At 33.7% G+C, this 16349-nt stretch overlaps 2 protein-coding genes across 3 annotated transcripts in view; one reads left to right on the top strand and one right to left on the bottom strand.

Moving 5' to 3' along the window:
• Nucleotides 1-8529, bottom strand: part of LOC128190590 (E3 ubiquitin-protein ligase AMFR-like) — a 36545-nt gene extending 28016 nt beyond the window's left edge. Inside the window, exons 1-7 of the mRNA XM_052862697.1 lie at nt 8129-8529; nt 5881-5973; nt 5424-5588; nt 3523-3716; nt 3163-3295; nt 2458-2591; nt 1281-1391 (exon numbers count right to left, since the gene is read on the bottom strand). Coding sequence (XP_052718657.1) covers nt 1281-1391; nt 2458-2591; nt 3163-3295; nt 3523-3716; nt 5424-5588; nt 5881-5973; nt 8129-8416 — 1118 coding nt within the window. The 5' untranslated portion in view covers nt 8417-8529. The remainder of the gene's footprint in view (nt 1-1280; nt 1392-2457; nt 2592-3162; nt 3296-3522; nt 3717-5423; nt 5589-5880; nt 5974-8128) is intronic.
• Nucleotides 8530-8736: 207 nt separating this feature from the next.
• Nucleotides 8737-16163, top strand: LOC128190591 (epimerase family protein SDR39U1-like). Of its 2 annotated transcripts, XM_052862699.1 has the most exons (8): nt 8784-8857; nt 10557-10634; nt 11119-11615; nt 13488-13612; nt 13789-13874; nt 14694-14815; nt 15081-15233; nt 15608-16163. In XM_052862699.1, exons 3-8 carry the CDS (start codon nt 11129-11131, stop codon nt 16015-16017), a joined length of 1383 nt encoding a protein of 460 aa, XP_052718659.1. In that variant the 5' UTR covers nt 8784-8857; nt 10557-10634; nt 11119-11128; the 3' UTR covers nt 16018-16163. The 2 variants fall into 2 exon arrangements, with proteins under 2 accessions (XP_052718658.1, XP_052718659.1); XM_052862698.1 differs by lacking the exons at nt 10557-10634; nt 11119-11615 and having other exon boundaries at nt 8737-8857.
• The last annotated feature ends 186 nt before the right edge of the window (nt 16164-16349 follow it).

The following is a 16349-nucleotide window of genomic DNA, read 5'->3' as shown; positions in this document are numbered from 1 at the left end:
AGAAAAGATGCATGCGCTAAATTATAATTGCGCTAATGTACTGGCACTTGCGTTTGCGCTAAAATACGTATGCGCCAAATTTTCTCGTTTTACAGTATGCCCCCCTCCCTTGAAACATCCAGGAAGAAAATGAACGAAAATTGCAAATAATTGGAATTTTTCTAAGTCTAAGGGGCATAACTCTGTCAAAGATTGCACGATTGTACCAAAAATCGAATTTGACCTAGGTATTATTATTGTAAATCTGTATTCTAAATTTCATTTCAATATGTGCAACTTCTGCTAAGAAAATGAACAGAAACTGCAAATAGATAGAATTTTTCCAAGTCCAGTGGGCATAACTCTTTTTACTTAATTGTACGAAAAATCAAACTTTACCTAGATATTATTTTTATAAATCTGTATACTAAATTCCATTTCAATATGTGCAACTTCTGCAAAGAAAATGAATAGAAACTGCAGGTAATTGGAATTTTTCTAAGTCCAAGGGGCATAACTCTGTCAAAAATTGCATGATCGTACCAAAATCAATTTCAATATGTGCAACCTCTGCAAAGAAAATGAACAGACACTATGGAGGATTGACCGACAGACCAACCAACCGACAGACAGACAGCAGCAAAGCAATATGCTCTCCCTTTTTTGAAGGGGGGCTTAAAAATACATGAACTGTCCACATATTACTTGAGGAATGAATTTAATTTCTACCTGTGTTATACGATATAACATAACTTGGGGCAGTTTATGCTTTATAAACCGCAAGCGGTTTATAAAAAAGCGTAAACTGTTCCAAGTTTTGTTATACTCGTATAACATAGGTAGAAATTTAATTTATTCCTTATAATTTAATTTTCTATTATTTAAATTAGACAATAAGGCCCATTAATTAGATAAAAAATATGTAAATTTGTACAAAATTTAAACGTAACGTCAAGCGGATTAATACATTTCACACGCGCATCTTATTGTGATGAGTCAAGTTATGTTATACGATATATATGAATTAGCCAATCAAATGAGGCGTTACAATCAGAATTAAATTATTATAGTATATTATGAGAGTGTATGTAACCTGGTGGAAATTTATTTTTCAAGGTAAGTTAAGTTAGATTTAAAATATGTATAGTGCATATATACACATATATACATGTAGCATTCACATTTAGTCATGTGTTTGGTTTAGTGCCAAAACACTACATACCCAGTAAATAAAGTACTCAGTCTAACATAATATGTTTACAGCGATAAATAGGTGGTACTGAGAATTAAGTAGTACATACTTATGAAAAAAATGGCCACAGGGTAGTTTTCTTGCAGAGTCCATCCTTTCCCAGCACACAGCACAGTTATCATTGTGAATCTGTAGTTCTTCCTTAGTTGCCATAGGAAATCTTGAAAAGTACATGAAATGTGTTGTAATGCCTTTATACGGTACATGTATTTATAACAAAAATCTCTATCGCTACTCATATCATGACAATCTATATTCAGTGACATGGACTGGTTAGTTGGATTAAGACTAGCATATCTTACTGACAACTTTGTTAAACAATGGTTTGATTTAATTAGAATAGTGTATGAAAATCAGAGATTTAGCCAGGAATACAGTGCCATCTCTAGATCACTCGAGGCTACAAAAAGAGCCAGGTGGATATTCCTTGCAGTCGATTTGAGCACCAAACGGCACAAAGTGGATTGAGTTTGGTTGTTTGATAATGATGTTATTGTAAATACCAAAAGATAAGCAAAGAGCAAGTTTTCTGGACCATTGAAGCCAAAAATGAGGTTCAGAATTTATTTACAAAACTAAAATTTATGGGAGGAATTCTTGAAATTCTTAAAAGGGTAAAAAGTGGTTTTCTACTTGTCAAGATCCTCAGCTCCCAATGTTGGGAAATGTATCCTAATGATAAGTATTATCATTTGCCAACAATAATGTTAATTTAAAACTTATTAAAGCATTCAGTCTATCAAAAAAAATCTATGTGTACACTATCATCTTACCTGTTCTAGTAATGAGTAAACAATTCACATAAATCAAATATAAATTTGCCAAATTGAGTAAGCGAAAAAACTGAACAAATTATTTCTGTTTACACTTCCACTGCACATGAACATGGTGGAATTTCTCATGTAACCCTCAGATTTAATTCAGATTTAATTCAATTATCATATTTTTTCAAAAGAGGACCATTCCGGTAGTATAATTTGTTAAAGTTTAATGCCTTTTAGAACACATGAAAAATTATCTGATACTGTGGAATCATTAGATTTCATGGTGGCTTAATTCCACAGTACTTTAAAATTATAACACCAACACCCCCCCCCCCCCCCAAAAAAAAAATACCAGCTATCAACAATGGATTTTTAAAATTCCAACTGTCTTTTGTACAACCCTTAAATTGCAGGTTCGTGACACACTTAATTTACCTTTATCACAATAAAAAATGCATATACCTTGCTTCCATATTCTGGACCACTCTTCTGTAGTTCTTATGGCGGTTGATTCTTCTCTTAAATTCATAGAACAAGTACCTCAGCTGCATACAAATTACTAGGCTAGCCATACTCAGAAAAATATTTCCCCACAGCTGAAAGTAGAAAATATCAATTTATATTTGGAATGATTAGATTTAATATAAAGTTGGCAGTATCTCGGATAAAGTTAAGTATGATATACATGTAAAGTATCATCTGCACTTCAGAAAGAATCTTCTGGAAAAGTATATATGGTATATCTTATTTTCTCCTTAATGTATCAGTTTCTCTCAGATAACCTTACTGTACATCACAATATACTGTTGAATCATTAGATTTCATGGTGGCTAAATTTTCGTAGAATTCGTGGGTACCTCCCATTCATAAATTAACATCCTCCACGAATCAATAAATTAGGGTTATAAAGTACATTTCTTCTTTTTATAAGTATAAGATAATACACGGAATTACGTCCCCACAAACCTCTAAAATTTCAGCAATCCACGAAAATTGGCCCCCGCGAAATTTGATGATTCCACAGTATCTGACATTTTAATACCATACATCTTTATCATATATAAATATATAAATGGTGATGATTTTGATAATGGTATGCCATAAATAATACCACAATATCCACTAGCAATGGCTATTAATTTTGATAAGAAATTCTGTCAGTCTTACCAACATGTGGAGGTGGTGAGCAAAGTCTACAGCTAAAGCAGACAGTTCAAAGGTCAGCTCTGTGTAGTAGATGTACATAGACTTGTTCTCCCAAACACTGGACACTGTCATATCCCACAAATGGATTACATATCTACAGGCAAAATGTCAATTCTGTTAGTGAGTACAAATTCATTTGAAAAATTCTTTAATATGGATTAAATAGCTTACAAATCAATTTACCAGGTAATTTCCATTCTGAATTTTGTATGTATTATTATTATCACTTTAGGAAAACATTTCATTAATCAAATAAATTACTGAATGATCTAGAAAGAACTATACCTTATCTCAGAACTTAAGTCAGTTCATCAGACATACCTTACAACAACATACAGAGCCCTGATTCCCAACAGAAGGCACTCTGCAGCTAGGAAGGCAAAAATAGTGGGGCCTGCCTGGAGGCCCACATATCCACTGAGGAAGAGTAAGGCAAAGCTACACAGCAGGATTACAAACAAGAGGCACAGAAGTTTGATGTGGACTCCTCGGGCTGCGATCGGGGAGAAGGATAGCTGCAACAGTACAATTGTATATGTAAAAACAAAACCATCATATTTCATCATGCCCCCAAATTCAGCATAAGAATAATTAAAAGTATAATATTTGGACATAAATTGAATTGTTATTCAATTTAATAAGAACTTTAATTTAGCCAGTGTCTCTTATACTATACAGGGTTATTTTCACCCTGTGTTATTTTTGCCTTTCTTCACTTGCAAATGCCAAGACAAAGTTGTGCTTTAAGAGAGATAATTTGAGACATCAAATTCACCTAGTCTTAAATTTGCCTGCTGATGAGGGCAAAAGAGGCAAAAATAAAATGGAGGTAAATATTTCCCTGTATACAGTATATATATTTTTGAACTTAATAAGTTCATTAAGTTGTGACAGTTACAGTTCAAACATAAAACAACACAACACTGGAGTTCTCTTAAGTTAATAGAATTGGTATTTAAGCATCTTTTACTTACATATGTACAGTACCTGCGACGTTATTTTTTACAAGAAAAACGAAAGGATAGGATTTACGCACGATAGGATAGGTTTAACGCACGATAGAACAGTATACACGCACGATATGATAGGATTGATACATGATAGGAAAGGATAAACGATGTTCATGATAAACGTATAACCACGTTAAATGATCTTCACGATTAACATGATTAACCTGATAATGGCAGAATTTGAGAAAGAACTCATACAAATCAAGATATACATGACAATGCCCAGTTGTTGTAATAGCTGCATCATTTATATAATATATTAAAATGACCAGTTAAATTTTTTTAACAAATATTATGAGCTGAAATGATGAATTATTTGTATAATATTGTTAACATTGTTTTCAATACCGAACAACCCAGCCGATCACCGCGAACATTTCAGCCCGAAAGCAAATAACACGGAAAATAGCGGACTCAATTAAAATACAACTCTTGCTCTAAATAATTATCAAATCTATCATAAATACATTTATTTCTGTATAAAGAATGACGCATTAAAAATAAATTATATTGCACACACGTTAAAAAATATTAACACAGATACACATTCCGCGTACGATTTGTTGACATTGTTTTCATTACCGCACAACCAAGCCAATTGCCAGGATAATTTTAGCGAGATCAAATATCACACAAAAATATAGTGGGTTCAATTAAAATAATACTTTTATTTTAAGACAATATTAAATATATAATATTTACTTTTGTTCCTATAAACAATGATGCATGCAAAACAAATTATGTTACATACAAGTTAATGTTAACACAGGTATACAGTCCGCGTACGGTTTAATATATTCGATATACAGGTAAATATGTTACCTTGTTCCTAAGAACTTCGATAATTCACAATCATTTTTCACTTCTATTGCTTACAGATATGATTTACATGTACTACTGGTTAATTTGATTGAGAATTTAGCATCAGGATAGAATGCTGGATAGGAATTTACATTTTTTGTTCGATAAATGTCCGTTTACGGTGCACTGATTGACTCGTAACTTTGAAATAACTGTACTTGCTGATAAAAAGCATAAAATGATTAACACGACAGGATAAATGGAAAAACTGTTAAAATTAAACGATAATCCTGATAGGATTAACGCACGATAGAGCAGTATACATGCACGATACGATAGGATTGATACACGATAAGATAGGATAGGATTGTAAAGAATAACGTTACGGGTACTGTACAACTATCCACTTACATATTCAAACCTGTCCTTGGACAGCTGAGTCAGAAGGGTGAAGAAGCCAAGAATGGTGAACCAGGCTACCCAAGATACAACCTCCTCCAGTGTCTGAACATTCATCACTCCGAAAATGAATATAAATTTGTAGAACAGGAAGTTCCAAAACTTGTCTCTCAAATGCTGGAAGAAAAAATAGGAAAGAAAAGAAGGATGAATGGTTGAGGATAATTTGTGCATTTTGACTTTTTTCATTTTGCAACATTGGTTGTAATATATTGATTTTTTTCTCAAATGACAGAATAATTGCAGGTCTACATAATACTAAATAAAGCAAACATCATGAATTAATTAGATGTTTTCAATAAATAATATAAATGTCTTTTTGAATATTAATTAGTCAAATTTTTAATAACAGATTAAAAGACTTTTAAAACAATAATATCTTAAATATTTAATATTTGTTTATGCATACCTGTTCCTCTGAAACTCTAAGTTCCCCAAACACAAGTTTTTGGATAGCTTTTCCAAGAAGTATCAAACAGCAATATGCCGAGTTGACCAGGATCTTGAAAATAAGAAATAAAATGAAACTTAGTATTAAAAATGTAGCCATGAAAATAAATATACATGTATACATATATTCGTTTTTCTGTAGAATAAATCAAAAGTATTCTTGGGGATACTTATTCGATAATTGATTTGTTCTTTCCAGCTTTCTGTTTATATTTGTCAATCTGCCTTGAATTTCATCCTTGGTCATATCTTTTAAACTTCATATATATATGTGAAAGGTCAGAGGTCAAGGCCAATTAACAAGTAAAGGTGGATGGTAAAGATCAATGGTCAAGGATGGCACTTCCAACTGACCAAGGATCATATTTTTCTTTTGGACACTTTTTCTTTTTGCATGATTATAGTCAAATGGAACAGTGAATTTTCAAGTTTTTTATAAAAAGAGAGTAATTCAACTCTTCTCTTGAACTGTGTCAATATTTTCAAACTTTGTCCTATCCAATAGCCTTGATTTCACTATTGTATTAGAATCTACATTTAGAATTTATATAACATACTCAAGGATGTATAGATGTCCAAGTACATCATATACTACCTCTACATTCAACATTCAAATAAATCTGACATTCATGTAAAATCTGTTCATTGCAATATACCACAAATTAATATTTTCGTCACTTAATTCAACTACACCATCATGCTAGATGTAGCTATTGTGGTTTTATCTGTATTTTTATGATATATTACTTCAACTGCATCAGACCTGCCTGTGTTTATTTATCACTGCATATTATATTGCACTTGACACTCCAATAATGAACCAGAGTCAAGATCGTGAATAATAAGAAGAATGCATAGTTGTTCTTCTTTAAACAATTCATATCCCAGTGCCTTCATTTACTAGAATATCATATTCATAATATATATACATATAGAATATCATACCTATAGAATTTAATGTGGACAGTGGTTGCATGATTTATATAAGTTCATCAACCTAAGTGACCATAACTTAAAATAAGAATGTTATTGTTTGTAATGCATTAATTTAACCTGAGTTTTATATTTGAATTATATACCGCCACATATAGAAGCCTTGGAAGTTATCCAAGTGAGAACAAAGGTTGTATAGTACTAGACTTTGGGCATATCTGATGAGTATGAACAGTTCAGACACAATATCTTATTCTAGCTATAGGCCTACATGTTTTTAAAAATGTTCCATTTAGGTGCTGTAAACAAAAGAGATTCAGCCTCTTAAAAGACGCAGACAAATGTCAGAGTTTACTTAAACAATAAAATGCTTTCTTTGGTGATTCATTCGGGATATGAACGTAGCGACACTGCAGGAAAAATACACAACCCACGTTAGCGGGTTATGTAAATTTTTCCTGCAATGATCGCTACCTTCATAACCCGCATGAATCATCAAAGAAAGCGCATTTTATTGTTTATATAAACATCTTTCTTTAACTAATTAATAAACTGATTATGAAAAGTTAGTAAAATTCACTAAATTACTGTTAATGTACAAAAGTACGCTAGCTAAAAGAAACAGCCAAATCGTCTCCTATGAGACTTTGAGTCTGGCATCGTCATGATTATTTTGTGCAGTCTAGAATTTTACTAGGTCGCTGTAGGTTCAGACCAATCGATAAACAGGGCGTGTCAATTTCAGTCCTGTCACTTTCAGCCGCTGTAGATTTCAACCAATCGATAAATAGGGCATGTAGATTTCAGTCTGGCTACATGTTTCTATAGAGCTATTAGTTAGCTATAAGTTTCCGTAAGAAATAGAGGAAATTATGCTTGGTAGATGTAAATATATATTTATATCTTTGTCTCAAAGCAGCACACAATGGTGTGTACAGTTAAGGTCTGACGTGACATATCTTTCATAATCTCTGTCAAAAAAGCTGTAATATGCTAAGATTTGCAGGTGCTTCATGATTTCGGTACCAATTCATCTGGCATCACTCATTTCAGGGATGCATATACTAATGTATTAGCATATATGTCCCTGCTCCCTTTTGTTATTTGAAATAATGAGTTTGTTAAATTAAATTACATAGTTTGAAGCTATGTGGACTCCGTGCAGATTTGCAGGTGCCCCCAAGTTTTAAAATAAAATTATCTTCATATTCATACATTTTCATTGTTCCTCTGAACTAGGAGTTTGTTGACCTATAAATACATGTGTTACCTACCCATACACACCAGACCTCACTGGTCAGAATATGAAACATGTTCCATCCCACACTGTCATAGGGGAGGCTGATATTGACCATATCATGATGCTCATTCAAGACTTCGTCGTCTGCTACCGGTTCTACTGTGACACCATCTCCGAAATCCAGTTCATGTATAGAGTTTATGTCCACTGTGGTGACTGTGTGATAGGCATAGTACAACGCAACAGATAAAACTAGGACGGATACAGACGTGTATGTCTGAAGGCTCGGCAGCGGTATCCTTTCCAGTAAGATCACCGGCATATTTAGTGCTTTATATGACCCACCAAAATCGGGAAATTCGTCGAAAAAGTACAGAGTGGCTAAAAATATTCTCGTTCCCTATGGAAAGGTGTTTAGACTTTTCGTCTATTATGGTTGACAATGACGAAACTTCCGGGAGTCGAAGAAGTATGGAAGATTAAAAGTGACAAATTTACATGTTGCCTATTTAAAAGCAACAGTGTTCAGAAAAGCCAACAATTAAGCTTTGTGCAGAGGGAGCTAATTAAAAACAATTTTCATACAAGAATAAAAGTTTTTTTGTGAAACAACTAATGAAAATATTCACTTAATTATCATTTTAATTGGCAAAAGTGTTTTGGGTTAAAATGAAAGAAGTGTTGCGCATGCGTTTAAAATAGAAAATAACCGGTTGCGGAGGTTGTCTGGTTGATCTGATGGCACCTTTAAAAGTTCTTGTTGGTAAGAAATGTTTCTTGTCTTTCTTTTCAAGATCATGTTTCTTGTTTTAAATTTTCAGCACGCCAGTCACACCCGATTGTATTTCAGACTTTTACGTGCAAATCAAGGTTATGAAACAAATTAACTTATTATATAAACTTATACAACCAGCCAAACAAGCACCAACTATCAGATGCAGAACATCACACGCCTACATATACAGGCATTTTATCTATGTCCCTAGATCCAATGATTACATTTTAAATGCTAGCTGCAGGTCTGTAGCTCCCGGTCTGAAAAAATTCGGATGGACGACCTGGGAGCTACAGTGCCTCCCATAGTAAAAAACTGCAATTTATGGCGCACAAAAAATTGCGCTAGTTTTGGACTGATTAACCTTATTTTCACACAAATTCTGTGAAAACAGTTAGTACCATTAAATTCTTCAGACAATTTACTACTGATATTGCCTCAAACTTTCTTTGAAACATGCTAACCGACCTCGGAAAATAAAGTATACTAATTCACGTCGAGATCAAGAGTCGCCATTTTTACATGTAAACAAACTGCACCACTTCAACTTACAGGGCTGGTGATCGTGTTCAAAAGAATATCAGAGGCAAGTCAAGTGACGATATCTTGGAATCATATATTTGTAAAGAATATGTTCGGATATGAGATTAATCAGTCGCAATTTTTTGTGCGCCGTAAATTGCAGTTTTTTACTATGGGAGGCACTGTAGCTCCCAGGTCGTCCATCCGAATTTTTCAGACCGGGAGCTACAGACCTGCAACTACTTAAATGCATGTTTTTTTATTTAACATTATAGTTGAATCTGTAGTAAGACTGATTATAAATAATGAAGTTAAAGAATCGACCCCATCACGGTAACTGAGGCCTGGTCAGGAGAGTGAGCGCTCATGAGCGTTCACCAAAATTTGTGTTGCAGGTATGGGGAAATTTGGTGAGTGCTCGCTCTCCTAACAGGCCTCTGCTAGGTACTGTTCTTTTGCAGAGCAAAAATGACAAAGTTTGGTGAAATATGACGTAAGGTCAATTGTTTTATTTGTGTCATTTTATTATCTACATGCTAAAACGTAGGCAAAGTATATCCATCAATATGCCCTGAAAGATAGCAGTACCACAGTTATCGTGAAGGGGTCTATATGTCTCGTACTTCACAATTGAGAATTTGTAACTTGTTCAATTCACTAGACAGTCATGAATATCTGTTAAATGCATATATTTTGCTATGGATTTCAGCTAGTTTTGTTCTTTGAGTAGATGTATACTTTAGGTAAAATATTTTTGTTTAAAAAATTACATGTACAGTATTATATGTGCATGCATGGTTTTGTAAATATTGTCTTTCAAATCTACTTTATTGAACATGTACATAATTCTAGATACTTTATGTTCCCTGAACAATGAATTTTTGTAAAGTTTTAACAACTTTATTTTGAGATGAAACATGCTTATGGTAGTCTGAAAAATAAAATGAATCAAGCTCAACCTTTTTTTTTTTATTTTAAACTATTTCCCTAAATGATGTTAAAATATGATTAATTCTGTTGTCTCCAAAAAAACTTATCATTGAGGGACCAATAACATAATTAGCAAAGAATAAGTAATGAAAGAGTTTTCCCATTATACTTGTATGTTGTACATGTAGGGAATTTCATGGATTTTTCAGACTATTCTTAAGCTTGTTTGTTGTAGATATTTTGTAAATTCTACCGGAGAAACTGGGATTTTACCTCATTCAGTGAAGACATTTTGAAAACGAATTGAATTAAGGTAAGCTGTTTTTTTGTTTTTTTTTTGTTGCATTTTGAAATATAACTAAATCTCATATTGGGAACTGGGGAAGAGATAATATTCAGTCTTCTAAAGAATTCTTGTCATAATGTTTGTATCATTTATAAATTTAAGCTATATGTAGCTAGTGTCGTTACAGTAAAACACGGTTATAGCGAACATGCTTATTATGAATTAATGCATACAGCGAAGTGATTTTCAGTCCCTGTAACTATAACATGTTGTAAACTTGATGGATATAACAAGTTACAATTATAACGAAGCAAAATCAGCCATCCCTGGCACTGCGCCATAAGTGTGTTTTACACTACATGTATCTTGTAGAACTTTACTCCCAAGCTCTCACTGGGCGTAGTAATTTGCTACCTGAAGCACAAATCATTTTGTTGATATATTTATCTTCAGTAAGCAAGTGATTCAAAAAAAAGACAATTTATTATATATGTAAATTTACCTTTTTCAGGGAGTCAATCATGTCTTCTGACCTGCTAATGACTGCCATTCACAACAGAGACTTGTTGTCTCTCAAAAAAATATGTGACACAGAGTCCAAGGAAGACCGTTTGTTTTCATTGGACTCCATCAACAGGGGAGAGCGAATGACCCCTCTATGCTTAGCAGCAAAACTGGGAAATCTCGAAATAGTGGAATTTCTGTTGCAGAATGGGGCTAAGCCAAGCGTTGCATGCACGTGTGTTCATCGAAACAAAGCTGCCTTGCATTTTGCTTGTGAGAACTGTCATGCAGATTCAGCTCAGATTGTTGAATTTCTGCTTAATGCTGGTGCTAATTTGGAGCAAGAGACATTCGATTTTGAGAAAGCCCTGCATTTTGCTTGTGAGTTTAATAATCTGCCTGTGGTAGAGTGTTTAGTTCAGAGTGGGGCAGATATCAACTGTGTGAACTTGGATGGAAAGTCTCCGTTATCTTTGGCATGCTCGAGACAGAAGAAAGTACGGAGTTTGTCTATCATCAAGTTTTTAATTGACAATGGAGCAGATGTAAATAATTCAGATGGCATGCAAAATATCCACCCAGTAAGGCTACTTATTCAAAACAGAAATCTCAAAGCTGTTCAGTATTTAATCAACAAAGAGCTTTTGTCTGAAAATGAGAATTTTTTGACTGATGCTGTTTTGACTTCTAATCCTGATATGGTGAAACTTTTGATTGACCATCAGAACAACATTAATAGAACTTACTCTCTGTTTGAATTGACGCCTCTGCATCAGGCTTGCATGTCTCCAGTAGTCAGCCCTGAAATTGTGGAAATCTTACTGACTCATGGTGCTAATCCAAATGTTAAAAGCAAAACTCAAGAAACACCTCTGCATTATGCCTGCCAGAAAGGAAATGTTCAAAAAGTGGTTTTACTGCTGAAATTTGGTGCAAATGTTAACAGTGCTAATAAACATGGATTCTCTCCCCTTGACGCATGTGTCATCAAGTCTTGCTGCACGACTGAAATGAAACTTTTGATCTTGAAATGTTTCATGCTTGCAGGGCTTAAGGTTGACAGTGCATTAAGGCAGAACTTGTTCCGATACAGAGAGCACTTCGACCCATTAGAGTATTCTCTCATTGACAGTCATCTTACAGTCGCCTTGAATACTCCAATGAGTCTGCTGAATACCTGTAGGATTTGTATAAGGCGATTTATGAGACTACCCGGTCCCAAAGTCTTTGTTGCATTATCAGAGGAACTGCCATCTTCAATTTGTGATTTCCTGCAGTTTGCTGACTTGTTTGCACTCAAAGAGAAACCGTAAAAAAGGATTCAGTTATGTGTACTTTTGAACTGCCATTGTTTGAAAAAGCTCAGAGTTTTATTAAACAGATTATTTTGTGCAATTATTTTCTTTGTTAGTTTATTTTATTTTTATTAAATGGCAAGAGCATTGAACTGATTTTTTGCTTAATACATGGACAATCTATTTTTTTGTGAACATACTCTAACATTTATCGAAGTCTTTTATTGACTGTAGGGATGATTAGGTTCAAGTACATTGAGGGATGTTATATATTAATGAATTTTTCTCAGAATAATTGTCTGTGAAAAAACTTATAATCAATGATTGCAGAAATGTTATGTAGGTGTTTACAATTATTGATTATATATTATTTATTTTTGGATTGTGAATGTTTTTGAGGAATAAAAATGTTAAAGAATTCAAGAAGTTTTCATTTAATTACCTATTAGTAAGATGTTGGAAATAGAGTTAGGCCATCCTTAAAATAATGTTTTTTTGGATTGCCGCCTTGAGGTTTCGAGACCCAGGAGGGAGGGAGAGAGGGAATATTTTTAATTTTTTAATCTTGAAGTATAACTATATATGGTAATTGAAAATTGGTTAAAAAAAAAAAGTTGCGAGGTCTAAGAAAAATATTGTTTGGTGGAAGAGGGTGGGGCCTCTTTTGAGAATTTCTCTTAGTAAATTAAATAAGTTTGAATTTTTCAGGGAAAGGGGCCCTGACACCCCCTCCCCTTATAGATCCACACATGACTGCAATACAGTTTCAAGATAAATATAATGAATTCTTCGTGAATCTCAACTGAAAAGAAATCCACAATGAAAGGCATGGATTGAGTTTGAACTTTTGAAGATGGCCTTAATATGTTTATTTTCCTACTGGAAAAGAAACACAATTGTAAGATAAAGGTTTATGTATTTTGTGTTGATACACATATAAAAGTTTTCCTATATCTTCACAAGAGGCTTTAATGATAATGATTGATGCTAATTACAATTATAAGTACCTTAACTTAATTACTCTTATACCCAATACTTTGAGAAATGTTGTTTTAACATCGGAGAGTTTTCTTTTTTTAAGCTGGTTCCAGTGGATTTGTTGGACGACACCTGGTCCAGTACCTCTACAAATCGGAATGTCAGGTCATTCACCTCAACAGGCGGACCAAGCCCTCCCGCAACAAGAAGGCCACGGAAATCACATGGGTAAAACAAACTTTACATTACCAGCCACAATACGAGGCTAAGACAAACTTCACATTACACTTTCAGTTTTCAAACATCAAAAAAGGACTAAAATCTTTGGATATATTTTTAAACATTAAAAAAAAACAATAATACAAATATATCAGTTGCACAGTTTATTGTATTTTGACTTTCAGAGACAGGTCAATGATGTTGGATTGCCAAATGATCTTGATGTTATCGTAAATCTGTGTGGATACAATATTCTGCAACCATTTAAAAGGTAAGCAGACATCCATTATCATTGTAGCTATATAATCATCAATTGACAAAGTGTTTAACTTACCCACATTTTTTTACATTAACCTATTTATAAACTTCTTGTTATTTGAAATTGAACTCTCAGAAATTGATTTTTGACCCCCCCTCCCCCCCCTTGACCATTTCACCTTAAGGTTCTCCGATTCTCAGCCTCTAAGTATTTATTTCATCATAAAAATGTTATTTATCCTTCCAAATTTACAAATTAATTAAAATACTAAGAAATAATTCACGGTATCCTTGCATTTTACAAAGTTATTGCAATTTTGACCACTATGATTATAATGGAATAAATAACGTATACAAGTTGAGATCAAATTGAAAAAATGATGGTTGTACTGATGCATCGGTGGCTCAAAGCCCTTTATCTCTAGGTAGTAGGTCTCCATGGAACCACTAAGCCAAGCAGTTTGTTGAATGTCTTTGCATGATATTAACACTTGAAGACTCATTAAAGTTGTCTATATAAAAGGCAGATTTATGGTACGAATAAAAAAATTTCTGGATAATGTATTGAACATTGCTGAGGATCGGAGGGTTGCTTTTATTGAGTATGTTACATATAACTTGTACATTTAAAATTGGGAAGGGCTAGACAAGTACATTTGACTCTAGGACCTTGCATTAAGGTACTGTTCATACATGAAACGATGTACAAAAGTTATATGGTAAGCACATAAATTTGAAATGTGGCAAACCACTTTGTAGTTGTTTCAGTGCAATTTACCGGTAAAACTTATTTACTTATTCTCAGTGACAAGTCTCTAATTTTGTTTGACAGATTTGGTGCCAGTTACAAAGAGGATGTAGAGAATAGTCGCATAGAGACCTCCAAAATTCTGGCTGATTATTGTGATTCCAATCCACGTACACCTAAAGCATTTATAAACATGTCTGGAGTAGGTATGTGAACTTAGAAAAAATACCGGTAATCACTGATAATGTTAAAGTGCTTGTTCTTCAGTGTCATATTCATACATATTTGATTTAAGAGTTATAAAAAAATTTCAAAATGAAGATCTTCACTTTAAGAAGAAAATTGTGAATCTCTATTGATCGTGTAATTTAAATGATTATCCGTTTGGAATGAAAAAGAATCTTAATTTTGAAGATTGTGTAATTCCAATGATAATCCAACCGCAAATAAACTCTCTCCTGTATTTTGTAGCCATCTATAAGCCTGACCCAGAGATAGAGTACACGGAAGATTCACCCGTTAAGCCGTACGATTACATGTCTAATCTGGTCAAGGAGTGGGAGTTTGCGGCCAGAATCCATGACGACGTACAGGAAAGATGTCGCCAGGTCATCCTCAGATCAGGTCAGGGTCCAAACAACAAATAGTGGTCAAAAGTTAATTTTTAAAGCATTTAAGAGATAGAAATCCCTTAACAGATTTCCGCAGCAGTTGGTGATAGATACACATACAAAAATAGCTACAGAACTGTATACAATTACATGTAACTCTGTACTGGTAAATTTGGATTGAATTCCACAAAAAAATCAATATTGATGGCAAATGATTGTATTTTGAAAAGATTTCATGGCATGGGTCGGATTTGAAAACAGTGAATGGTTGATGTCATTTTATCAAATATCAGCACATTGATTACCTAAACAAAATCATTCTTGTTTCTAGTATCATTTCTTATCACATCAGTTGTTCATTAAAACAGCTCTTTACTTTATCACTAGGGGTGGTTCTTGGTCGAGATGGTGGCCTGATACAAAACCAGTACTGGCAATTCTTCTTCGGACTTGGCGGACCCATCGGAAAAGGAACACAATGGTTACCATGGATACATATAAGCGATCTCGCTGGATTGATTCATTTCTCCATTTTCAATGACCACATGAGGGGTGTGTTGAATGCAGTGGCCCCTGAATCCGTCACAAATGAACAATTCGCAAAAGCTTTTGGGGCTGCACTCGGCAGACCAGCGATATTACCTACTCCTAGCCTAATGATGAAATTAGCATTTGGAAGCGAACGATCTGTGGTCATCTTAGAGGGACAGAAAGTTATTCCAAAAAGAACATTAGAAATGGGGTTTCAGTTTAAGTATCCCACCATAAAGAAGGCTTTGGAGCAGTGTTGTAAATGATTTATTTACACAATATATTGTCTTTGAGATTGTGTGCTGATAAACTTTATTACAGAATCATAAATATTGTTAAATTAAATTGCATTTAATATATACCAAGTATGTATTGTGTTGAATGCTTTTTGAAATAAATATATTAAACCTACTTCTTGACACGTTGACCTGCAAATTAGGACCAACATTATGAAAGAATTTTAAATACAGTTGAACTTCAATATGTCGATGTAATTTATGTCCCAACCACTTATTTTAAAGTATTTTACCCTCGATATCTTAAATATTTCGAAGTTTTTAAACAGTCCCATCTAGTTCGAGATAACGAAGTTTGGCTG

This window comes from Crassostrea angulata, chromosome 6, assembly GCF_025612915.1.
Source record: "Crassostrea angulata isolate pt1a10 chromosome 6, ASM2561291v2, whole genome shotgun sequence".
NCBI classification, from domain to species: Eukaryota; Metazoa; Mollusca; class Bivalvia; order Ostreida; family Ostreidae; genus Magallana; species Magallana angulata.
Note: the sequence above shows the minus strand (reverse complement) of the source record. Positions and strands in the feature narration are given on the sequence as shown.

Bases quoted from the DNA above. Each gene is read 5' to 3' on its own strand.
- LOC128190591 (XM_052862699.1), top strand. From the start codon at position 11,129: ATGTCTTCTGACCTGCTAATGACTGCCATTCACAACAGAGACTTGTTG. The intron at 13,613-13,788 runs GTAAAACAAACT...TTTGACTTTCAG, and splicing joins AGGCCACGGAAATCACATGG to AGACAGGTCAATGATGTTGG. The intron at 14,816-15,080 runs GTATGTGAACTT...TGTATTTTGTAG, and splicing joins TATAAACATGTCTGGAGTAG to CCATCTATAAGCCTGACCCA.